General features: G+C 38.3%; 1 protein-coding gene across 1 annotated transcript in view; it reads right to left on the bottom strand.

The window, feature by feature from the left end:
- LOC127618471 (tetraspanin-2-like) overlaps window positions 1-27950 on the bottom strand; it is a 39014-nt gene that overhangs the window by 6627 nt on the left and 4437 nt on the right. Inside the window, exons 2-5 of the mRNA XM_052090935.1 lie at window positions 14127-14226; window positions 3324-3421; window positions 399-473; window positions 127-207 (exon numbers count right to left, since the gene is read on the bottom strand). Of these exons, the coding sequence (XP_051946895.1) occupies window positions 127-207; window positions 399-473; window positions 3324-3421; window positions 14127-14226 (354 nt within the window). The remainder of the gene's footprint in view (window positions 1-126; window positions 208-398; window positions 474-3323; window positions 3422-14126; window positions 14227-27950) is intronic.

Raw genomic sequence — 27950 nt, 5'->3', positions numbered from 1 at the left:
AGAATAGCTTTATTTCAGCTGTCATGGCACTGATGTCGCATCACAATTTCCTTGGCATTCAACACTTTGACTTTACTCAATTGGATTTAATCTGATATGAATAAAATGGATAAAACTAAAACTCACAATGGTGTGGTAGGACTGGACTGTTGTATTGTTGCTGTTGTTGATTGCTTCCTCATAAAACGTTTTTATTTCTTCAGTGATCTAAAATGACAAATCAACATGAACCACATTATTATTTTAAAACACTATTGTATTACTGATTTCCAATAACTGGAAAGCTGTCTCTACAATTAGGGTATATTTTAAGTTTAGCAGATAGGCAAGCATTAACACATTTATGTAGGCTGATATCATTCCAAATTTAATGTGAACCAGAATTGCACACTCAATACCTTGTCTTTGTTGAGGAAACCAAACACTCCTGCTGCAACTTCTGATCCAAAGATGATCAGAAGAGAGGCGAAAAACTGTCAAGACATAGATGAAACTTCACATCACATTGCTTGTTGTTTTATACAAATTTGTCACTATACACCAGTATAATATGCCTACAACCATGGCCAAAAGTATTGGCAGTGACATAAATGTTGTGTTTTGCAAAGTTTGCTGCTTTGGTATTTGTAGATCATTTTTTAACATGCTTCTATGGTATACTGGAAAGCAATGATAAGCATTTCATAAATTTGAAAGGCTTTTATTGGTAAAAACATTCAATATATGCAAAGAGTCAATATCAACCGTGTAGACCCTTGTTCTTCATAACCTCTGCAATTCGCTCTGGCATGCTGGATATCAGCTTCTGGGCCAAATCCTGACTGATGGCGATCCATTCATGCCTTATTAGTGCTCGGAGTTGATCACAATTTGTGGGCTTCTGCTTGTCCACTCATCCTTTGAGGATTAATCACAGGTTCTCTATGGGATTAAGATCCGTGGGGGTTGCCTGGCTATGGTTCCAAAATTTCAATGTAATCTTCTCCGAGCCACTTCATTATCACCTTTGCCTTGTGACATTGTGAAGCTGGAAGTTTTGATACCATTCTTAATTCATGGCAGTCTTTTTGGGCAGAATTGTGAGAGAACCCACTCCCTTGGATGAAAAGAAACCCCACACATGGATGGTCTCAGGATGCTTCACTATTGGCACGACACAGGACTCATGTTAGCGTTCACCTTTCTTCTCCGGACTATCGATTTTCCAGATGTCCCAAACAGTCGGAAGGGGGCTTCATCAGAGAAAATATCTTTGCACCAGTCTTCTGCTGTCCAATCCTTGTACTTCCTGCAGAATTTCAGTCTGTCCTTGATGTTTTTCTTGGAGAGAAGTGGCTTCTTTGCTGCCCTTCATGACACCAGGCCATTAAAGCCTTCGCCTCACTGTGCGTGCAGATGCACTCACACCAACCTACTGCCAATATTGAGCTCTGCACTGCTGTTAACACGATTCTGTAGCTGACTCCTCAGGAGGAGACAGTCCAGGCGCTTGCTGGACACTCTGGGGATGTCCTGAAGCATTCTTCACTGCAGTTGAACCTCTCTCCTTGAAGTTCTTGATGATCCGGTAAATGGTTATTTCAGGTGCAATATTCTTTGCAGCAATTTCCTTGCATGTGAGGCCATTTTGATGCAAAGCGATGATGGATGCACATCTTTCTTTAGAGGTAACCATTGCGAACAAGAACACAATGATTGGAAGCATTTCTTCCCTCCTTTTATAGCAATCAGTCTGCTCTTATAATCCAATCAGAATGATAGAGTGATTTCACCAGTTCTCGTTCACACTTTCCCAGGTGCTGCTGATATGATTAGTGAAATGATGTTAGCTGGTCATTTTTTGCCAAAAAACTGTGAAATGTGAGTTTTTGGGCCAATGAAGCTTTTTGCAATTATTTAAAATGCATCTGATCACTCTGCAGAATAATCTAGAAACAATGTGAATCAACACCACAACAACTGAAGCAGAAAACTTTGCGAAACACAAAATGTTTTGTCACTGCCAATACTACAGGGCTGTACACAATTATTTCCTCACTAAGTATTTACCACAGTACATTTCCTACAGTCCAGATAAGTACAACAAAAGGGCATCACACAAAACAGCCTGAACTTGTCAAATTTAATTTGCAATTTAGCTCAACATTTAGTCAAGGGTGATTATACTGTAGCTTTATACTATAGTTTATAGCTGTAGGGGGATTAGCCCCTTACTTCAGTAGGAGATATTGTGGTTCATATGAGTATTTCTTCATTAAGTGACAAGAGTTGTGTTCAAATCTTGCTGACAACTTAATTTTTTAAAAATAAGCCAATCAAAATTGCATCTGTTTGTTGGCATATGTATAACAGTAATGGTGGCATATTTGGTTCCACTTTAGTTTGTGTTTTCACGAAAGACCCACGAAAGAGGGTCTAAACAATGCCTAAGGAGAGGTTTAGAAATTAACTTTATATTTAGACAGTGTTCAAATTGTGTCAGAGCTCTTGGGGGGGCCCCTTAACCCTTTAGAATCCCCCCTCCTAAAAAACAACAACAAAAAAAAAACAAATGTGGATTATTTGTGCAATAATATGAAAATAATTATAGTTCCCTATCTCTCACTCACTCTAGGTTGTTGTGACAGGGCGGAGGGTGGGGCCAGGTTGTGATTCTACACACCCGGCCCCTTATCAGGCTAATCGAGCCTCCGAGAGGGATAAAGGCCGACTGCTGACGGTGGTGCGAGAGTGAGAGAATGTTTTTCGGGCAGCTGACTGTCATGTGTTTATGTGTGTGTCTTTTTGGTTCAGTTTACCATTAAGCTATTATTTATATTGTCAAGCCGGTTATCGTCACTGGGGAAGCACGACCTGATCTTGAGGCTCCTCAGAGGCGTCAGAAGGTTGAATCCCCCCCTCGGCCAATCCTAGGCCGGGCCTACAGAGAGCTCCGTTTGAGCCACTGGAGTCCGTCAAGATAAATGCCCTCTCATTGAAGATGGCCCTCTTGACTGTTCCCTTATGGAGCCAATCTAACCCCCCCAAATTTTTTTTTATGTTCATCTGTAACATTAACCGAAATGTATAAAAATAAGACATTTGAAAACTGTATTATTATTAAAATGCCTATTTAGGTAAATCTACTAAAACTGGGCAGTGTTTGTTGCTAAATATGACTTTGGATTTGGAGTGCTTTATTTTACATTCAGCACCCCATACGCTATATGTAAAGCAATGATCAGACACTTCTATATTTAAAAATGTTCTACAATGAGATATTAAGTTTTTTATTGTCTTGTATTGCCTCATATAACTTATTTTGAAGATGCTTTCTAACTCACCAATCCGAGAAGACACTGGGACTCTCTAATGGCACCACAGCAGCCGAAGAAGCCCACCAGCATCACCAGACCACCGACCACAATGAGGATATAGACACCTGTTAAACACACACACATGAGAGTCAACCATCAGTCAACCTACAGTATCACATTACAGTTGAGAATAATTACCAGGTTCACATTTTGCTATACAGAGAGTATGAGAGTAATGCAATTGAAAGCATTGAAAATAAATCTTGCTAAATTCTATCTAACGTTTGTTTTTCTACAAATTTTTAATTAATGTACAATTATATCACAATAATTTGTGTTATATTAACTATTACCCTGATAATAAGGCTAAAGTGTGTAACTCTTTAAATGCTGAAATACTTTCTCATATCCCAACTTACAATGTAGCGACAACTATAAGTTAACCATTTGATGGTTTATTTATTTGTTAACTGTGAACAATGTGTTTCTATGGCACTATAAAAATTGCTCTGATTGTTTGAACATCACGTCCAGCACAAAACCATTGGCTCGACAAATGGCGTGAGTTTGGGCCAGTTTGTTTGATCAATGGCGGACGAAAAAGATCTTTATATTTGCAAATTTTGTTTTGAGAATTGGGTTGATGTCAGAGCACTGGAACATTTGTTAGCAACATGTAGAGTTCCCGTGTTATCATGTTATCACCTAAATAGTGGATTTTTTTTTTTATTTTGCTGTTGGAGCAAATAGGAACACAAAAATTATATTTGTAGTTCTCTCCCATTTATGGCAATAAATGTTTACTTTGCTATTGTTTACTTCTGTGCTCTAAGCCGGGAAATGTGAAAAAGTTCCATGTTTACACCTTTAAATGAAAATTCTCTCAAAATTCACTCATCTACTGCTGGACACAAATGAAGAATATATAATGCAAGTGAATGGGTGCCAAAAGTTTGAAAGTCCAAAAAGCACATAAAGGCAGCATAAAAGTAATCCATATGGCTCCAGTAGTTAAATGCATTTTCTTCAGAAGTGATATGATATGGTTGGGTGAGAAACAGATCAATATTTAAGTTCTTTTTAAAAATAAATTAACATCCCTTCCCAGTAGGTGGCAATATACTCAAAGTATGTGAATCGACAAAATCCCAAAAGAAGAATGTAAAAGTGAAAGTGGATATTTATAGTAAAAAAGGACTTAAATATTGATCTGTTTCTTTTATGCTGCCTTTACATGCTTTTTGGATTTTCAAAGTTCTGGCCACCATTTACTTGCAATTGTGAGGACCTACAGAGCTGAAATATTTTTCTAAAAAAATCTTAGTTTGTGTTCAGCAGAAGGGTGAGTAAATGATGAGAGAATTTTCATTTTTGGGTGAACAATCCCAAATATCAGTGGGATTCCAGCAGTGCACATTACGTGCACTTCTTGAAAAATCTAGTGAAGTAGATGTTTAATATACTTCCGTGATCTAGGTGACACTGGTCAATTCTGCCATGAAAGTAAACATAGTTTCAGAAAGATGTCATTTGTCATAATCACCAGCAGAGTGCAGCAGGGAGACGAGTTTGTGAACTGCCAGACTGCACACAACACTTAAAGATGATGTAATTAGCTTTAACTTCAGCCATTCTCTCACCTCATTATCCTCCTCATTAGAGCGAGTGAGACAGAAAGAGTGAATTAACTCCTTTCTATCACAGCAACTGAGCAAGGCCACTGGTCTAATTCCCTGTAGACTCTACAGTGTAGATACATAATTGCATGGGGAGTTAGTTTCCTGTTATAGTAGGGAAGCTACACACTGAACTAGGATCAGCATCTTCAAATGAAAATCTAGCATCGAACTATAATACAGATGGTAACACTGTGCTCAGGTCAGAGAGAGAGGGAGTGAGATGAGCTTTTTAGTTTGGCATGGGGAGGTTTCTTAAGCAGGTTTAATGATGCCACAGGAAACCTGCAACAGGTGGGACATCTGGAATTGAGATCTAAAGTCTCATGAGAGCATGAGAGACAGAGAAAGACAAAGGGAGATATACTGTGTTGCATCCCTTTAACTTTCTGCATCTTTATGTTGGGTGAAAAGACAGGATATTGAGTGATTCAACTTGCTATCTCAAGTGCACAAAGAATGCAAATTGACAAAAACAAAATAACGTGAAAGTGGAGATTTATAGTAAAAAAGGACTTAAATATTGACCTGTTTCTCACCCACACCAATCATATCACTTCAAAAGATATGGATTAAACCACTGAAGTCTTATGGATTACTTTTATGCTGCCTTCAATTTTTGGACCTTCAAAGTTCTGGCCATCATTCACTTGCATTGTATGAGATATTCTTCTAAAAATCTTTGTTTGTGAGAAGTCATACACATCAGGGATGGCATGAGGGTGAGCAAATGAGAGAATTTTCATTTGTGATTGAACTATTCCTTTAACCGGCATAGCTTATCCAATATATGCCTGTTTACTGTATGCTTTGATGTCAGAAGCACAGAACAATACAATGAATTAAAATCTCATGTAAACAATGTTTTCTTGCATTGTGTGAGTTTTTTAATTCAGTGATTTTTTTGTTGGCATCAGCGTATTGGTGGGCATGTAAACGTACGCAATGACTTTAAAATCAGACAATGAAATATATTAATATTACCATGAACTGCATAGGCCCAACAATATGAAAAATTATTAACACAACACTTGCCTATTGAATTTCAGTGGTTTTAATGCTCTGAGCAGCCAATTCAAAACACATTGTGGTCAGCACAAGTTCCTCCTCGTTGCAAGTGAACCTGTAATCAATTTAGTCTAGGTAATACATTGCCTGGGGTTAAGGTCAGGACTCTGTGGTGGCCAATTCATGTGTGAAAATGATTCCTCATGCTCCCTAAACCACTCTTTCACAATTTGAGGCTGATGTATCTTGGCATTGTTGTCTTGGAATAAGCCTGTGCTGCCAGGGAAGAACAGATCAATTGATGGCATAACCTGGTCATTCAGTACATTCAGGTAGTCAGCTGGTTTCATATCATTGCTGAGCCTAGACCTGACCAACTAAAGCAACCCCAGATCATAACACTGCCTCCAGAGATTTGTACAGTGGCACTATGCATGACGGGTGCATTGTTTCATGTGCTTCCCTTCTTACCCTGACGCATCCATCACTTTGGAATAGGCCTGCATCAAGCAAAGAAAACAACTAACGAGACTGCTGAAATCACTGGAGTTTGGTTAAGAACTGTCCAACACATTATTAAAACCCGGAATGATGGTGGTGAACCGTGAGCTTCATGGAAGAAATTTGATCGGAAAAAATATTGAATGATTTTGATGGCCACAAGAAATCCACTTGTTAGTGAGGCTAATCGAAAAAAAAAAACGACTTTAATTTGCTGGGGAGCATAAAGATTGGACTGTGGAGCAATGGAATAAGGTCATGTGGTCTGATGTGTCCAGATTTACCCAATAATTTGTCCCTTCTAAAACACGGTAACATCTTTTCCCCAACAACAGGATATGTCTTCCGACTTGGTTGTTTAAGAAATGAGAAGCTACACACTACATCAGCTAATGTTAAAATATCACGGCAATAATGATCCAATCACAGACCCTTAAGCATCTGATTATTTAAATCCAAATGGCAATTTGTTTTTGGGCCAGGCAGTGTATTTTCTATTGCCTTGCATAATTTCGATCATAAATTTTAAGGATGAGAGCATGCGTGTCACACAACCTGCGTATGTTGACATTAACCTAGTTTTTGGCAAATTTGCACCAAAAAACTATCAATCCTATCAGAATAGACCGGTGTCCCACCAATTCTGAACCACTGAAATAGATCGGGTACTTCCAATTCCAAGCTACACAAATTACTCTTATGTACAAGAGAACCTGAAAACATTGAGTAACTGGTTCTGGTGTGTTTGATTAGCTCTAAAACAGAACTGCAGGATAGATTGAGCACCAACATTTTATAAATTGCAAGAGTATTGGTCTCACAATATTTTGACACTTTCTGAATAAGGGGTGTTTGAATATGACGAGTGGTGACTGCCAAAAATGCTAGGCGGTTTTGGGTGGTTGCCTAGGCAGCTGAAAGGTGTTCAGAATTTTATTTTAGTGAGTTACTATGTACAAGAGAACGGGCAGCTGTGGCTCAGCCTGCTAATCGCAGGATTGGCGGTTCGATTCCCGGCCCACACGACTCCATATGCTGAAGCGTCCTTGGGCAAGACACTGAATCCCAAGTTGCTCCCAATGGCAGGCTAGCGCCTTGCATGGTGGTGTATGAGTGTGTGTGTGTGTGTGTGTGAATGGGTGAATGGGACACAGTGTAAAGCGCTTTGGTAACCTCTAAGGTTAAAAAAAGCGCTATATAAGTGCAGACCATTTACCATTTACTATACTATTGCTAGGGTTTTCTGGGTGGTTGCTCACACGCCAAGTCTCTATGATATTGCAACAGTAGATATAACTCGGTACCATCCTTTAATATTAGTCTGTGAAAAATCATAGGTCTGATAACATAGAAAAGTGATAGCACATCTCTCCTCAACAAGCTTTCATATATCATTCACACCCATAGCACAAGAGGTGCAGCATTGTTTACGTGCCAAAGGTCAATGCATAAGCTTAGGGCTTTGTTCAAATCCCCAAAAGTATGGGCAATAGTATTAGTGCTGCTTGCCTTAGCAAACACAACTAAATATAGAATCATACAAAAACAAAACAAACCTTAAGCACTCCCAGAACTGCAAGACTATTCGCCTTCTTAACTGAGAGTGTTACTTTTTAAAAGCTAAAAAAGGCCCTTTCACCAAATATTAACAAAACAGTTTACAGAGAGTGTGAACACATCTTTTATAGTTCCCCAGACCAAGAACTCTTGCAACACACTGATAATATTTACACTGTTTCCACAGTAGCTACGGAAAGGCCACCCTATGTCATTGCATATTCTGTAATCTGAAAGTCATCTTTGAAAACATTTGAGCATGCAGGAAATAAGTTCTGGTTGTTGTAAGAGAACGTACGATAACTAAAGAAGCCTGTGTTGGTCATTGTCGTCAAATCTCTACTTATTTAATAAAAGATAGATAATTGTATCCCTCTGTGATGTGGTGTATTTCTGATATAATAATATTGAACGGTAAATGTTCTGGGTTCAAAACAAGTTAAACAATAAAAAAGCAATGATTTGTACCTCTGTCAAACAACAATAACATTTACATTCCCTTACAATGAAAGTCTATGGGGCAAGGCATTCCAAAGTTCATATTAATTGCTAAAGATTTAACATTTATTCTTCGATACAAAACTGTTTGAGTTGTCTAGCTGTAGGACTACTGTTCTAGGTGGATGGACTTATGATATGCGCAGCGGTGTAAAATAACAAATTACAAATACATTTTAAGTGCTGTCACTGTACTTTTACTGCGCTATTTTCCCACTGTCTGTATTCGCTACTTCCCTGTCCTGATATTATTTTTATCTATCAACATGATTGGCTAGGGAGAGTCTCGTGACTCCCGTCAAATCAAATCACACGTAAAAAACTTGAAGATTTGGCGCCATATTTTATGGATGCCAGTTCAACTCCTGAATATCACAGCTGCACCTGGAAGTTAGGAGAATTTCTAGCAAAAATGTACTTAAATATTGATCTGTTTCTCACTCAACCTATCATATCACTTCAGAAGTCATGGATTTAACAACTGGAGTCACAGTTTATTCTTTTATGCTGACTTATGTGATTTTTGGAGCTTCCAAAATCACTTTTTGGCACCCATTCACTTGCATTGTATAAACCAAAAGAGAGGAGCTATTCTTCTAAAAATATAAATTTGTGTTCAGCAGAAGTAAGAAAGTCATACACATCCTGATGGCATAAGGGTGACTAAATGATGAGAGAATTTACATTTTTGAGTGAATTATTCCTTGTTTTTTTGCATCCCTTGCATTGTTTTGAACATGTTTTATGCCCAACAATAACTCTCACAGTCGGCATTAAGGGAAATTTAGACCCTGCATGTAAACTGATTTTAATGTAATTGTTTCATACATTAAAAATAACTTTCATCTTTTTAATTTCAGTAATCATGTTGCCCTTCTATTTATTTTTTAAAATCAGATTCATGTAGTGTTTGCAGTATCATAGATAAGTGATGTATTTTAAAATTTGTCAATCACAAACACATTTAAAATACATAAATTTTTTAGTCTTTCTGGCAATCAGCATAGAAGGGAATGTAAATTACTGTATGGGTGCAACATTTTTAAATTGCGCATCGAGTGTTTATTATAAACGGACAAAGACTTTGCAACTCAGAACTCAATACTCATTACTCATGAGTACTTTTAAATGAGCTACTCTTTTACTCTTACTTGAGTAGTTTTTAGGACAGGTATATTTACTCTACTCAAACTACATCTTTTAAGAAGTAACTGTACTTTTACTAGAGTATTATTTTTCACTACTCTTTCCACCCCTGGTTATGCGTTACCTGTGTAATTCCTATGTAAATTTGCTCCATTACATAATGTTCCTTTCTGGTATCCTTGCACATTTAATTTATTCTTGTGCAATATTTTTCCTCTTAGACTTACATTGTGTAATGTCTTGTCTCATAAACTTGCATTCTAAGGTCATTACAGTAAAGCTGTTTGTTGGTTTTTAGGGATGCTTTTAAAGATCGAGGGACTGACACCTTCAGTCACCAATTCCTTTCCTTGCATCTTTTTTCCATATATTGAAAGTAAATAGTGACAAAGGCTGACAATCGCTTACGTGGGTAGTGGTGGCTCAGTGGTTGAGGCTCAGGATTACTGACCAGAAGGTCAGGGGTTCAAGCCCCAGCACCACCAAGATGCCACTGTTGTGCCCTTGAGCAAGGCACTTAACTCCAGGTTGCTCCGGGGGGATTGTCCCTGTAATAAGTGCACTGTAAGTCACTTTGGATAAAAGCGTCTGCCAAATGCATAAATGTAAATGCCTAGCACTCTGCCTCTGCCTTTTTTGTTTCACAGAAGAAAAGTCATACAGGTTTGGAACAACATAAGGATCAGTAAATAATGATCATTTTTAGCTGAATTTACACTTGCATTGAACCCTGAAAACATGCCTTTTAAGGTACACTTAAATCTTTTACAATAATCAAGTCACTAAAGTGAGTCAATGTTACTTTGTGCACAATCTGAAAAATGGCTTTAGCCTAAATAATTACAGTGAGATGATCACTGGGATCTCTAAATAACTAATTTCAATTTGTTTTTCACAAGTTTATGACATACTTTGACATACTAAATACTGAATCAATGAGGTCATGGAATGTAGTCATGTGGGCTAGTTTGTGGATTATATCTAAATATGGCAAACAAGTTGTAATAACTGAGTGTGGTGCACTATCCCTTTGTTTTCTGACTGTGAAGATGACTCTTTGTCTTCACCATACTTGCTAACTGAAAACTAATGAAAACTCAGTGACTTAGTTACCATTAACTTGCATAATATGAGGAAAAAGATTGATTGAAAGTGAATGGTGACTGAGTGTTTCATGAAAGAATGAAGTTCAGAATCAGAATCAGAATGAACATTATTGACAAGTATGTTTACACACACAAGGAATTTGTCAAGGTGACAGAAGCTTCCAGTGCAAAGAGAATGCAACCATATAATGTTTGTAAGGATGTATTATGTATGTCACCAAAAACAAATTCACTCTTGATGTGTACAGATCTAGCAGGGTGGGTAGCGGAGCACCAATAATCCTCTCAGCAAATAGTCCAAACTATATTTTGAAGTCTTCTGATGTCTGACTTAGTAGCTGAACCAAACCAGACAGTTATTGAAGTGCAGAGGACAGACTCAATGACAGCTGAGTAGAACTGTATCAGCAGCGCCTGTGGCAGGTTGAACTTCCTCAGCTGGGCCTCTGCTGGGCCTTTTTCAAATTGTAGGGGGTGGTGCTGATTGTACATGTGCTGGAGGTGAATTTCCCCAATCTCACTAACTGCTTTAAGAAAGCTGGTGATTCACCAAAAGATTGAGGTGGGAACAGAGAGCTAGGTTAATTTAGTCCAAAGGAGAGCAGGGTTGAGGGTGTTAAAAGCAGAACTGAAGTCAACATATAGTATCCTTGCAAAAGTCCCTGGTCTGTCTAGATGCTGAAGTATGTAATGCAGTCCCATATTTACTGCATCATCCACAGACCTGTTTGCTCAATAAGCAAACTGCAGGGGATCCAGAAAGGGTTTAGTGATGTCCTTAAGGTGGGAAACACCAGTTTCAAATGGCTTCATGACCACATATGTCAGAGCAACGGATCTGTTGTCATTAAGTCCTGTGATTTTGGGTTTCGTTGGGACAGGGATGATTGTGGAGTGTTTGAAGCAGCTGGGAACTTAATAGTGCTCAGTGATCTGTTGAAGATCTGTGTGAAGATGGGGGCCAGTTGGTCAACACATGATTTTAGACAAGTGGGTGAAACACCATCGGGGCACTGTGCTTTCCTTATCTTGTGTTTTCGGAAGACCCGGCATACATCCTCATCACAGATCCTAAGTGCAGGTTGAGTAGCAGGAGAGGGGAGGTGGGGGGTTGCAGGAGGCGTAAATGTTTGTGTGATGAAGGTTGGAGCAGGTGTGGGGTGTGAGACTGGGCTTTTCAAATATACAGTAAAACACATTCTGATCATCAGCCAGTTGTTGATTCCCTAAAGAGTTGAGTGGGTCTTGTAGTTGGCCATGTCCTTCAGAACTCTCCACACTGATGCAGTGTTGTTAGATGAGAACTTGCTTTTCAGCTTTTCATAATAGCTTCTTTTAGCCACTCTAATCTCCTTTGTCAGTCTGTTTTTGGCTTGATTGTATAAGACTTTATTCCCACGTCTATAAGCGTCCTCTTTGGCTTGGCAAATTTATCTGAGTTTTGCTGTAAACCACAGTGGAAGTCATTCACCACTTATCTTACCGGCCTCGCGCTGCCCAGATGACACTTGGCCCGCCCTGCTCACCACAAATGCTGTTTGTCATTGTTGTACGTATGTTGAACAAATACTTTTATAAATGAACATATCCTCACATATCTTCACTCAGCCAGGTTTCTGTGAAGTACAATGCAGCAGAATTTGCAAAGTCCTTAGTTTTGCGGGTGAGGAGAAGTAATTCATCCGTTTTGTTAGGAAGAGAGCGGAGATTCCTAGATGGATGCTAGGCAGCGCAGTTCGGTATTTGACAAGCGTGCCACTCACTTCCCAAATTTGCGTCTTTAAACTTGTACAGCACCGCAGCTCCTCCGACTAAAATGTCCAAAAGAACGTCCGAATAATCAAAAACTTGGATTGGATTGTAAATTCAGATTGGAAATAAATGACTAAACACAGGAAAAGAACTGTAGAGCTCCATACCAAGCCGGCCACTATTTATTTATACATATACTGTATACACTGATGAGCCAAATAATTATGACCACTCACATGTGAAGTGAATAATGTTGATCTACTGTGGCACAAGTCAATTTTAATGCTGGTTACAGGAGGAATGTATCACAACACACATTGCACTGCACCCTGATGCGTATGGGCTGCATAGCCGCAGACCGGTCAGAGTGCCCATGATGACCCCTGTCTACCATCGAAGGTGCCTACAATGGGAACACGAGTGTCAGAACTGGACCATGGAGCAGTGGAGGAAGGTCACCTGGTCCGATGTGTCCCATTTTCTTTTACATTACGTGGATGCCCGGGTGCATGTGCGCCATTTACTTGGGGAAGTGATTCACCATGGGTAGATGACAAGCCGGTGAAGCGAGTGTGATGCTTTGGGCAATTTTCTTCTGAGAAACCCTGGGTCCAGCCATTTATGTGGATGTCAATTTGACACGTGCCACCTACCTCAACATCGTAGCAGACTAGGTACACCCCTTCATGGCAATGGGAATCCTTGATGTCATTGGCCTTTTTCAGCAGGATAATGTGCCCTGCCACACTGCACACATTATTCGGGAATGGTTTGAGGAACATAATAAATATTTCAAGGTGTTGGCCTGTCCTCCAAATTCCCCAGATCTCAATCCGACTGAGCATGTGTGAGATGTGCGGGACCAACAAGTCTGATCCACAGCGGCTCCACCTCGCAACTTACAGGACTTGAAGGATCACCTGCTAATATCTTGGAGCCAGATACCACAGGACACCTTCAGAGATATATATATATATATATATATATATATATATATATATATATATATACTTACAATTTGTGTTTCCTAGTCTTACTGGAGACATGTTCAAATACTGTTTAAAGCAGTTACCCTAATTAAGAATTTTTTTTTTTACTACATTAATATTGCTCTGAAAAATAAGTATCCTCAGACATTATGACGACATCCCAGCCTGGTTGAAGTGTTGGCACTGCAGACAGCAGGCTTGTGGTTTACTCCATTTATGCGTGCTTTGTATCTAATGTCACTTCCTGTTTTCAAAAACACCCAACCACTTAAATAAACATGAACTTTCTCACCAGGGCTCGCCAGTAGGACATGGAAACTTTGTCACTCTGAGCAACCCTGACTTTTCCATCCTGCACCAATAAACACTCTCTGTCTGTCTGTCTGTCTGTCTGTCTGTCTGTCTTACCTTTATTTCTGCTTTTAGGAACTATATTTGAATAAGCCAAGCTATTGGACTAAATCAACATTTTGATGGTGGATATTGACTGCTAAATGTTTAGAGAAAGACTCTTCCCTGGGTTCTTTCATTGCAAGAAGGAGTTGCACATACAGGTTATTTGCATGCAGAATGAAATATTTTGCACTGACCACTTACCGATAAAGAAGGTTTCAGGACCGTCTTCCCCCAGCAGTGTAACAATATTTCGATCTAGTCTCAGCCAGAGACCCACAGCCAGAACCAGTGACCCCATAAGCTGCCAGAAAGAGAAATAGAAAAAGATCTTTTGACAAATCTATCCAAAATAAAGTTAAAATGTAAAGTGTGTAATTTCTGTACCACTAGAGGCACCAGAGAGTACCATCAGCTCCTTTGAAATGTCCGTCAATGGAGAAAGATGCTTTCTGCTCGCATAATGGTGCAGCTGCGACATCATACCAGCAGGGGCTAACTGGAATCTAACCAGCCAAAACCTTAACCATTAACTCAAATAATCAGAGCAATGTTTTGCAAGCACCGCAGGGTTTACACTGTTCGGGAAGTCAGTCTTCGACTCACTTATAGTAGTCTTTGTACATTAAACTGGGATAGGAGAAAGTATTTTAACATAAAACATTTTCTATTACATTTACATCTAATATTGATTTATCTGTCAAAGCTCATTTTAAAGCCTTTCGTTTGAGTTAAACATTTACATCTAATATTGATTTATCTGTCAAAGCTCATTTTAAAGCCTTTCATTTGAGTTGAACATTTACATCTAATATTGATTTATAATAGCTAGATAAAATGAGAACAATTACCCCGTAGGAGAGAAAAATCACAAAAGTATTTGAATGTCTCAATTGTTTCTCCGAAAAGCAATAACATGCTAATTGACAAGTTGCTTCTGAAAGTTTATGCACCCTGAAATCAACCCCATTCAACAGAATTACTGAAAAGAGCCATCCCCTATCAGACATTTATAGCATATTCAAGCATTAACACATTTTCCTGCTGGATCACATTCACATAAACAATGCTCAGTGTGATTCAGAGATTGTATTTTCACTCTAAAAATTATCTTTTTACTCCACTGATGGATAGGTTTAAGGTTGGGGTTTAGGTTAGGGGGTGGAGTTAATAAAATATGAATTCCTGTTGACTGTTTTACATCATTTACAAATAACAATACAAATAGCATTTGGCAGCAATCAGTGTACAATTCATGCACAAACTGGAGATCACATGTGCCTGTATGTTTAACAACACTTCCGGCTTCAGCCACTGGGGGCAGTGGTTTAAATTTCAGTAAGCGCAGACCGATTTCAGCTGAAAAACGTTCAACCTACTGTTGCCGAATTCACAGTGAGATCAGTCTGAAAGCAATGACATTAAATAGAGCACATGCAGACTTTTGCTAAAATGTCCTGATTATGATGCGATTCTGTGTTTTTAATTTTCAACGTAATGTTATCCATATAATACGTGTAGCTCTAAACTCTTACTGTACATCAACAATTGTCTTAAAGCCCCGTTCACACCACTATTGGGAGTTCCTTCTGTTTGTCAATGTAAAGTTATTGGAGGATTGCAAGTCTGGCCATAGCTTTTGAAAATGTTATCACAGCTGAGACCTAATACCGGTAAAATTAATATATCATAACAATTTGACAAGGAATCAGTTCACTTGTCACTAAAAATTTACATTCTGCAGTGTAGAGTGTTTTATATAATGTGCAGCAGTGCTCAGTGCATTAAATCAATAACAATACAATCATTATATCAATATAAATCATAAACAAGACAATCAATCTATCATGAATGAATCAAACTCAGAATGCGGACCGTTACTGACATTTCCAAGTATCATTGTTTTATTACATCTATGCATGTGGTTACAAACAAATGATACAGAGCAGTAAAAATCTCTCACGATGCTGAAACTTCTCCTGCATCTTGCCAACAGTTGTCTCCAGTCTGCAAGGAGATGATGATGTGAGCTACGCTGTCTTCACTCTCATTATTGATCACTTGCGAATGTTGCGTGTCATTTGTATTAAGTTCTCCATGGCGATCTCTGTCGCCAATGGCCGCGGCAGCTCATGTCATGGGAAGTTGATGTGCTCTCATTGAAAATGAATGGGATCATGTTGCAGTCTTGCACGATGTTGCTGGCGGTGTGAAAGGGGCTTAATTGTGTCTATTTTCTATCTCCTAAGGAGTTAAGAAAGAACAATCCCAGAGGAATAATAACAATATCATGTTACTGTGGGACTGCACAAAATAATCAATTTTCTTTCATACTATACTTTAATATATTTCACAGAAAAACTCGACAAACATCAGTCTGGCTTAAAAAAAAGGCCACTCAACGAAAACTGCCCTCTTGTAAGTAGCTGAAACCCTGTGACTGGTGAGAGCTAACTCCAAATATCTGTCCTCATCCTCCTTGACTTGTCTGCTGCTAATGACACCATGAACCACCAGATTCTCCTGTCTACTCTCTCTGACCTGGGCATCACAAGAGCTGCACTTGGATTGCTTGAGTCATCAAAGGCAGATCCTTCAAGGTTTCTTGGAGAGGAGAGTGTCCAAAACACAGCCTAATCACTGGTGTTCCTCAGGGATCAGTGCTCAGACCCCTCCTCTTCTCAATTTACACTACATAGGTACATAGCTTTTCCTACCACTACTTTGGAGATGAGACGCAGCTCTAACTGTCGCTCCAGCCTAATGACCCCACCGTCTTCACTTGTATCTTTGCCTGCCTCTCTGAGATCTCGGCCTGGATGAAGAAACGGAACCTGCAGCTAAACCTGGCCAAGACGAACTCCTCCTGATTCCAGCCAACCCGTCTGTTGACCACAACCTCATTATTCATCTTGGTTCAACTAAACTAAGGACTGGTGTAGAGCCAACAACAGGGCTCTGAATGTGGACAAAACAAAAGAGATGGTTGTTGAATTCAGGAGAGCACAGAGTGTCCACCCTCCGCTGAACATCGACGGCTCCTCTGTGGAGATTGTCAAGAGCACCAAATTTCTTGGTGTTCACCTGGTGGAGAATCTCACCTGGTCCCTCAACACCAGCTCTATTACAAAGAAAGCCCAGCTGCGTCTCTACTTTCTTCGAAGGCTGAGAAAAGCACATCACCCACCCCCCATCCTCACTAAATTCTATAGAGGGATTATTGAGAGCATCCTGAGCAGCTGCATCACTGCCTGGTTTGGGACTTGCACCGTTTCGGACCACAAAGCCCTTCAGAGGGCACTTTATGTAGGAATTGTATTTAGTCTGTGAAGTCTCATGTGGTTCTGTGTTTGTCCTATGTTGTTTTATGTAGCATCATGGTCCTGGAGGAACATTGTCTTGTTTCGCTGTGTAATGTACTAACTGTATATGGTTGAACGACAATAAAAAACACTTGACTTGACTAACAGCGACAAGGACAGCTTGGAACCTGGGAGTGGTGGTGGATGAACAGCTAAACTTCACTGACCACATCTCATCAACCACCCAGTCTGGCAGATTTGCTCTTTATACAATCAGACAAATCAGACCTTTCCTATCTGAATATACTGCACAGCTCCAAGTCCAAGCTCTGGTCACCTCAACACTGTACTACTGTAATGCTCTTTTGGCCGGCCTCCCAGCTAGCAAGATTAAGCCACTGCAGATGGTCTAGAACGCAGCAGCATGTCTGGCCATCAATCAGCCAAAGAGAGCTTAAGTTACCCAACTCTTGATTTCACTCCACTGGTAACCTGTAGCTGCCTGCAACCTGTAGCTGCCTGCCATTTGCAACTTCAAATTCAAAAGTTCTGACTCTGGCCTTCAGGACAGGCAATGGAACAGCAACCTCTTACTTCAATTAAATCCTCCAATTCTTTGTCACAACTCATTTTCTGCAGTCAATGAGCAAGCGAAACCAAGGGGTGGTGGTGGTGGTGGTGGTGGCGTAGTGGGCTAAAGCACATAACTGTTAATCAGAAAGTCGCTGGTTCGATCCCCACAGCCACCACCATTGTGTCCTTGAGCAAGACACTTAACTCCAGGTTGCTCCGGGGGAATTGTCCCTGTAATAAGTGCACTGTAAGTTGCTTTGGATAAAAGCGTCTGCCAAATGCAAAAATTTAAAATGTATATGGTCCCGCTGCATAGAGGAACAAAGTCTATTTTACCATTGTGGTGAGCAGGACTGGACTGAGTGGTGTCTGGGCAGAGCGATGCTGGGAAGATAAGTGGTGAATGACTTTCACCTGGGTGCCACAGCGGTCTCGCTCTGCCCAGAAGCCACTCAGCCCTGCCCTGCTCACCACAACAATCATTCACTTTCTCTGTTCCTCAGCGGGGGAATAAACTTCCAACTTCCACACAATCTGCTGAAACCATCTCACCATTCAAGAAACAGCTGAAAACACATCTGTACAGAAAGCACTTAAGTAATCCACACTAAATGCACTAACATATTTTCTCTTTCTTTTACATTAGTTTCTATACTAATACAGCCACTTTGAGAACTTGCAGAGCAATACTGCAGATATTGCTGAATTTTGTATGACAAATGGCTTGATATGTTCCTCATTTGTAAGTCGCTTTGGATAAAACTTCTGCTAAATGAATAAATGTAAATGTACTATATGATGTGAAGGGTGAGGGTCGAAATCCCTTGTCTCTTCAGATATATCAATACATATATATATATATCCTTTTATATCAATATCTATCTATATTCTGTTGCTTAACTTCTTTAATAAAATGATGAATTAACTATATGCATGATCACATAATCAATTTTATTTTTCTTATGCATAACTGAAATATACTTTGAATCATATGTGTGTTGGAATGTTAACTAGTGTCTTTTAAGGAACATTCCAGAGAGTCTCTCTCTCTGTCCTGCCCGTAGTCTGAAGGTCCTTTGGGGATAAGCTTAGCTGTGATGAGAGGGGGCAGGGAGAATGTTAAACATATGTTCTGTGTTTGATCGTTACTTTTCTATGATTAAGTATATGGTTTAAAGTCCTATGCAATACTACTTGAATAAGTAGAAGTGTAAATTTTCTCTTATTATTTCTTTCCTCTCCTTTGCCTGAGGGGTGAATATTTCTTATCGCACTGTTTTGGTTAAAATGACCTGATAAATGTGTGCTCTGGTTCCCTTGTGCCCAGAGAAGAACTGTCGTTCGTCAGTGTTTCGTGTGTGCGTATTGACCTTCTACCCAGGTTTTGAACCCAGGGAGACACAGCAGGCAGACTCGAAGACGCCCGAGACCATCTGCAAGGTCACTTCAGATGTAAATCTCAGGCCAGGACGACAATTGCGCTGATTAATGTTGATGTGCTATAGCTATCTATATGTTGTGACTTTATGCTCTGTTAGCCAATCAGGAGTTAAATAATAGAACATACGTCCTTGCAAATGGTATAATTGATGTAAAATTTTGTGTAAGGTACGAGTTAGCTTTCGATCTCCTTGTGAGACTTTGCCGCCTGGCTCTACCAATTTCACTGCAAACTATTCTTCAGTAAATTTTGGATTCTTTGATTGAACTTCTGACTCCTGGTGGTTTTCTTTCTCCATATCTGATCGGGTCATAACTGTTATACCCCTAACAGATGATACGTGCAAAATGACAATCACATATTGCCAAATACAGCTAGCATCTTAATAAAGACAATTTTATTTGACTAAAACTAAGACTGAAACTTGTGTCTGACACCTGACTATCTCTTTCTCCTCTGTTTTCTCTGTTATGAAGTTATGGAGAGGTGGCACAGATATTTTTCCACTCTGGCAGGATCTTTCAGGTCTTAAATCTAAAGCTTCGCTTGTCAAGAGTTAGAAATAATGGCATAAAGCCAAACCATGAAGGGAAAAACAGGCTGAAGATTTCAGGTTTAATACTTCAGAACCTGCCTCCGTCGCTCTTAAATTAGCTCTAATTACTGTTGACAGAACTTCATCTGACAAGCTCATTTAAAAGACCTTTCCTGCATGGCCTTAGATTTGGCTCAAAAATCAGGCTCAGATGTAATCTGCAGACTCATTCTGCATTTTCTGTGCTGATTTTGGGGGGAAATCTGCAGGATTTTTAACCAAACCTATACACTTGGACTCCTTCCACCATTTGAGGTAATAATTTAGAGGTCATTCCACTAAAATAGGGATAACCCCCCCAACCCCCCTCTTTGTATTAAATTAGAAAAATACTAAATAAAAGCACTTTCACTTGTTGTCACACACTTTTGGACCCCATTGTACTGGTTAAAAATAAATCCAGGAGCATGATGCAAGACAAGCTACCGTTTCCTCACCCTCTCCGGTGTCCTACAGCTGTCTCATGACGCAACCCCCCATGTGAAATGTAACCCCTCAAACACTCAGTAACCCCACTGCACAGTAACATCATCTAGCCTGACATCAGTGCACTGCCCCACCCTGCGTCCCATCCCCCCTCTGCGATCTCCTCTGGGCATCAGAGTTTATCTCCCCACTGGAACAAAAGACCAACTGTCTGCATGTGACACACTCCATTGTACAAGACAATGATCAAGTGTTCTATTTCAATAATATCCCCCAAAATGTATTCATTCATATATTTTCTGTTATATATGAACTGATAATGTTGCATTATAAAAACTGTTATTTTATATATTGTTCATACAGTACGCAAAATATAGCATGTGAATATACAATAACAAAATAAGATTATTTACAGTATAATGTTATATGTAGAAAGATGTGTGTATATTATTAAGATCCCTTTTTATATGAGGCGTCTTTACAATATCCTTAGAGAGTTTTAATAACATCATTTTCTTAATTATTTGATTTATTTTACAGTAAATAAATCTAATTATCAGTAGAACAATAAGCATTTTAATTTCAGAGAAATTTAATTCAGAGAAATCTGAAATGTATTTAAAGATTTTTTCCCCACCTGTTTTAGGTTTAATTCTAATAAAACAAATTATTTATTTTTTAAGGATACCATAGCAATGCAAGAAAAGTAAAGAAAATGTAAACAATTGGGAAAGACAGTTTAACACTAACTGTATTTTATTACATAGAAGTAATGATCGAGTTGAGGCCAGTTTCCACTTTTAAAACTGTCTGTTGGGTCATTGTTGGGAGGTTTTAAATGTATGGTTTATTGGGAGTTTTATGGTCTCCTTAAAAAAATACATTTATATGTGTAATTCCACTTCAGCAACAAATACAGTTTTCATTTGTATAATAAAGAAATAGGCCATGGTTAAATTGCCAGACTCTCATTGGATGTTTTCAGGTTCCAAAGGGCCAGTTAAAATCATTATAAACTTGTCTAATTAGATGTATCATGTGTCATACTCTTTAATTAATAATAATAATAAATTACATGTTGAGAATATATTTTAAAAGGTGGAACATTTTAAACAGAGCCATTATGAAACAAAGAGGAAAAAAGTGAGAAAGAAACTCAACTGAAACTCAGGAAAAGCTGATTAGATCTCTAGTGGAATATAGAAAGCAGTCAGCTCAGGAAAGTTTTCCATGTCAAAAGTGTTCACGTGGTACACTATTGCAGCGTGAAGCATTTCCATGTTTCCATCGATCAAGGTATAAATACTGGCCCCTGGAATTTAAAATAAATTCCCCCCAGAATCTATGCCCCTGCATCTAAATGTACTAGTTATTATTAAAGGCCTGACATCCTGCCATACACCAACAAAAGTCATTTCAACCTAATAGAAATATCTACAATGAACTGCACATTTCAACTTTTAAAGTGAACCAAGGTTTTACCATCTGAGAATTTGATAATCTGACACATTAGTGTGCGTGTGTGTGTGTGTGTGTTGTGTACTTGGCTAAAGTTAGTCTCTAAATCTAAAAGCGAGCTAAATTTGAAAAGGCTTTCCTTTAAGAACATTTGGGGACATCCTCATTTGTAAAATCAATTTATAAAACAAGTTAAAAAAATATATAGTTCCGACAACACAAAACAACTTCTTTTAGGGTTAGGGTGTGGGTTAGATAAGTGTTCGATAAAAACTGTAAAAACAACACAAAGAGTTAGAGACACACTAAGTGCGCACATCACACACAGCCGCAAACATCCCTGCACACACGAACTCATTCAAAGCTCTTATGCGGTTTCCTGCAAAACCACTCCTATTAGCATCACTAACAGGAGCACTATCTTACATCAAGTGTCCTCTTCCTTCTCTAATGTCCCATTCTTTTTCAAATTAAGAATTATCTAGCTGGTGGACCAGCAAAGCTGTTCACCAGTCAAAAATATTGGTCAACCAGCATGTTCTATGTAGCAACTATAGCAACCAGCATCCAAAACACATCATCAACACTGACTTCAACAGGTTTATTGGGCACTTTAACTCTGACCTCACACACTCATGTCTTCCTGTCAATTGCTGATAGTACCACTGTACAATCTGACAGTGGTATTAATAATGAATGTAGCTCTCATGTTCAACACACATCATGGGAGTATGGCTCACTCTAAACATACAGTCAAAGATATTTTCTAACAAACATTATTCTCTTTGATTTTAATGGTTTAGTAAATCTCATAATATGCATGAGAGGTTTTTAGCAAAGTGAATTTTATTTAAAGAGATGTTTGTGAACATTTTCAACACATCAAATCAGAAGTAATTCGTCAAACACTGATCAAATGATGGAGAAGAGCGTTATAGCTTGGCATATATCCAGATGTCAAGTACATTTTTTTCTGGTTATGTAGGATATTGAATTTATTCAGGGGAAAGCTACAAGTGCACAGTGCCTAGAAATGCATTGATCTATTCATATTAACATGCACTGTAATATATATATATATATATTTACAGTTTTACTAATACATTTGACATTACTTCCTATAATTTCTAAATAAACTGTTTATCGAAATGTGTCGTGTGACTTAACAAAAAAATTCTGCATTAATGGAACACATTAAATATCTGTTTTTTAACAGCTTTTAAATAACAATTTGAACAAAAATACCATAAAAATAAAGTATTCTTTACTGACAAAAATTTTTGTTATGGCGATATTTCATTGTCATTTGACAGTGATATATCGCCATAACAAATGTATTGCAATTAAACATAATTGCAATAAAATATATGACTAAAGAAATAAATATTTTGTCATTCTGGATAACAACCACTTTACATACATCAACTGAAAAAACACAGGTACTGACTATCTTATGAGACAATTAAAAACTGCATTTGATCAGATTTTGACTCACTTTATAACTACATTTGTTTTCATTTAAAGATTTTATGGTTAAATAAGTGCATTTCAATTTATTAAAACCTGTGTAAAACCATATAGTTAATAACTCTGTTTTAGGCTTCCTTACATTTATACGACATGTAAATCAAGCATAAATTACCCATCACTACATTCCCCTATCTCTGTAATTTCAAAATGCAACGTATAACACCAGTTAAAAAGGATTTGGCCTGAATGAACAAAATGTTCAATAATGTGTATTGAAAGAATCAATTCATATTTTGACGTGATGTGCACATCAGAGCAAGTACATTAAGATGAGATGTTCGCTGCTGTCTGAGTGGATTCAAAAGAAAGTAATCTCAAGTTCAATCATTACGTCTATTATAATTTTTGTAATACAGAAACTACACATGAATTATATTTAGATAAATATCATACATCTACATAAATATCCCTAACAGTACTTAATGTTGGAAGGAGACATAACAGCAAGTTGCTGGTTTAAGAAACTGAAGTAACCTCTTATTTAGGATATTATTTTAAATGATGCAGCACATGCTTTTGAGGAATTATTGTTTAATGGAGTTAGCCTGTGATACTTTAGATCCTTTTTTGTAAGGTCACTGTTGTGCAATTTAACTGATAGACTTGTATGCTATTCATTTTTTCCTCCCAATTCTAAAGAATATTGAGAGCTTAATAGGACTTGTTTGGGCTAGTTTCCCGCCCTAGTTTGAACAAGCTGGATGTATTTTTGTCATTCGCATGGTACAAGATTCCGAGGAAACAAGTGTGTGTGTGTGTGTGTTTACTGTAAAATAGCCATATTTCTTTATTTGATCTAAACGGGCTACATTAACTGTTGTGTACATGCACAAGTTTGATCATTTGTAGGGATGTCTTTCAATCCATTGTGAATGTAATTAGCCTTTCTTATCTCTCAGTTTCAGGTGTTTGCTGAGTAGTGCTTTACAAACCAGAATCTACCAAACACACATTTTCACACAGTGAAAAAGGGGTTTTATTTTGGTCTGTTCTCACCCAAAAACCAACTGGATCATCTCAGAAGACATTGATTAAACCACCAAAGTCGAATGGATTACTTTTATCAACTATCATTCACTTGAATTGAATGGACCAACAGAGCTGAGATATTCTTCTAAAAATCTTAATGTGTGTTCAGCAGAAGAAAGTCATAAACATCTGGGATGGCATGAGGGGGAACTATCCTTTTAAAGAAGATGATTTATAAAACACAGCAGCAACAACAACACAAAGCTTTTGTCTTCCATGGAAGAAATAGTCATACTGGTCTGGAACAAGTGAGTAAATAATGACATCATTTTTGTGTGAACTATTCTTTTATGAAGGTATGTATTTTGAAACAGATTTTAATAAATTGTTCTTTATTTTGCCACTTTTTTCCATTTCTACTTTTCAGGGCTGAAGATTCAGAAGAGCCAAGTATTAGATATTAACCAGTTGGTGGTCAGAGAACTCACAGATGCTGCAATTCACTATAATCTGGTCAGAAATGTCATTGTTCTTGAAAGTGAAGCCATTAGCCACCTGCCCAGTCTTTTCTGATTTCTTTTAGGTTTGGACTGATATATACATTGGATCTGAGTATCCCAAATAGTTTTAAAGACAGGTGGCTTTATAAGGATTTAATGTTGAAGGATGTGCAACACTAACGCAACTGAAGACAATTAATCCTGTCGCTGTCAAGTGTGTTTTTTTTATTTTTCAGGGTTGTGCCTCATGTTTTGTCAATAATTGTACCTTGTATTTTTTATATGAAATATGTTTACTACATGCGGTTTGCTTATTTTTTTTCTTTATGTTTAAGTTGCTCAATTTTCACATAAAAGTTAAGGAAACTTTTTTCAAGGAAAAAGTTAACATGACTTAAAAAAACAAGTTAATACAAAGCATATTCATGATTTCAAAAACATATCTATTTTTTAAGTTGTATAAATATATTAAGTTTGCAGAACTTTAACTTTTAAGTTGTGGTTAATTAAAAATAAACATTAGTAATTGCATTGTAAAAGTAAAGGCAATAAGTTGTCTTGTCTAAGGGCCTCATCTGGAGACACCACCAAGGAAGATGTACATGGCTCTACTGGAGGCGTATTACCAAGGCCCATTTCCTGGGCTTCAGCCATTGCTGCTAGCATACGCACCACACAATCAGACCTTGATGAGGGAGCTGATCGAAAGGCAGAAAAAACTACCTCAGTGATGTCAGGACAGCGTGACATTAAGTTATCCTCTGGCCGGGAGACTGGATGGTGCAAGAGATTCGAAGCACTGGTTAGTGCAATCTTTAAAAATAAATCCCCTTTTCTCTACAGTCTGGAATGCCCAATTCTCACTACTTAGTATGTCCTCGTGGTAACTCGGTTACCTCTTTGGCCGCCAATAAGTCTTGAATGCCATGAACGGTGTTTGTAAGCTCAGCCACTTGAGCTAATATAGCAGAGGAGGTCCGTCTTTTATTTGAAGGCCCTTAAGCCTTAATATCTAGTAGCTTACTGCTAATCTGTTGAGTTGAGGACCTGGTTGGTGGGGGAATATTCTGAAAATAAAGGTCCAATTTAGCAAGTCGATGTTGGCAAACCTCCAAAGGTATGTAGACGGAAACAGATATGGCTTCCTACATATCATCGGTCAGGGTCACGTGTGACAAAATCAATGCAAGAGTCTCGATATGATGCGAGAGACCATGACTCCTTCCACTATGTTTTAACCGTCTCTGTCACAATGAAATAGAACAACAATTACATGAAATAACCATGTTCAGTAGATGGCTTCAGTGTTCCATACATTGGCTGATCTCTATTGGCACTTTTCCACTGCATGTTACGGTTTGACTCATCTCAACTCTACTCGCTTTACATTTCTGAGAAAATAACAAAAACAATACCACGACTGCTAGCTGTTAGCTACTAGCTCATTGTGCTGCATAAAGCAGTTGTTGCATGGTGATTTTACACAAGTGTAACAGTTAAATTGGCCTGGTTGTTTTAGAAGCTTCCAGTAGCTGGTCAACTGAATAAAGTGAAGCTTTCAAGCAGAGTATAGAGTTAACATAACAAAACATACCATCCTCCATCATGGATCAATGCCAGTCCAGTGCCCTCTCCCTCCCATTGCTCGCCAGTTGAGATAGCGTCCATTTGGTCAAACCACTTAAAAAGAGGTTCTGTAGTCACTTTAAAAAATTTTTTTACTTTTCCCTACACTGTTGGTAAATCCGGTGGTAGCCGTGTGCGGCCAACAGCTGATACACTTCCAGAGAGACTAGATGTTGCGTGTCGGAAATCCAGTAATGCTGGTAGTGACGATTCTTTCTGACCAATCAGTGATCTGCAGGATTTTGTCGTCACATTTAGTATCGGCTCGGCTCGCTTGGAACCTCAAACGAGTTGGTACTAAAAAAAGTATCAGGTACCAGGTACTATCCACAGTGGAAAACCCCAAAAAAGCAAGCAGAGTCGAGATGAGTCGAGTTGTACCGTGCATGGAAAAGCCCCATATAAGCCAATGTTGTAACAAACTTAATTTCTAGATACTACACATTGGATATACAGTATATTCCATCATTTCCTCTTTAAATACAGGACAATCCCATATTTTATGGGACGGGTGCCAAAACTATTGACAAACAAAGCAATTTCCTATCAATGATGGTCAATGCAGCAAATTCGCCTGTCAAAGTTCACCAAATTTGAACTCCATGTGAAATACTCAAGGGGAAATTCTTCACCGAAAATCGATCGCTCAAAATTCACAATTTCACGAATTTACACAGATTCCGATTGAGATGACTGTATTTTGACTGCAGAATTTAATTTAAATCAGTTAATTCCTTCAGTGTTTTCTGTACAGAAAGTCATGGACCCACACTGCTGTGCAATTATTTGAATGAATTGTTTTACAAGCCGGTCGGTTGTTGTGATCAGGGCTTGATATAAATTCCTGCCCACCAGTTAAATGCGGGTAGAACTCCCTTCATCTTACTAGCCACTTTGGCAGGTGATATTTTCAGGGTTTTACCTACATTGAAAATTCTGTCAATGTCAGGTCACTGAAGCAAATTTATTTATATTGATCTCACGATCAACACTTTATAAGCACTAAAGATACTTCCCTTCAGACACGCGCATTTGCGTGCAGTAAATAAAGTGTAATTTCACACAAACCACTGTAGCGCACACCAGCGTGTTGCAAAGATAGGACAGCACGGAGCGGATCACTTGCAGGATTTAATCACACTTCCCTCGATATTGTGGTGCAGATCACAAAATGTATGCGACCCATTTGATTTCTACATTACCACGCTTTGGAGAATGTCTAACATTTCAAACTGCAAGACAGCCTCGAAATAATAAACTGCAATGACGAGGAAAAGGGGAGACAACACTGTGACATGCACCAACATCAATTACAACTTTTATGATATTGTGAAATGTTTTAGATTCACATTATATTTACTGGTATTAGACTTAAACTACAACTTTCACAGTTTTTTTTTTCATAATTTATACAATAGTTTATTTTTTAGAAAGACAAGCTTGATCTAACCACGGTAATGAGGTGCCATCCATGGTCTTACCTGCGGTTTTGGCTTTACAATTGCCACTGTTAAATAAATGTAAGAAAAATTTTAAAATTTCATAAAAGCCAAAAAGTTAATGCCAATCCCTGATTTATAAATCAACTATAAAAATAAAAAAACTGTT

Source organism: Xyrauchen texanus, chromosome 25 (genome assembly GCF_025860055.1).
Source record: "Xyrauchen texanus isolate HMW12.3.18 chromosome 25, RBS_HiC_50CHRs, whole genome shotgun sequence".
Classification (NCBI taxonomy): domain Eukaryota; kingdom Metazoa; phylum Chordata; class Actinopteri; order Cypriniformes; family Catostomidae; genus Xyrauchen; species Xyrauchen texanus.
This window is presented reverse-complemented; position numbering and strand designations above follow the sequence as displayed.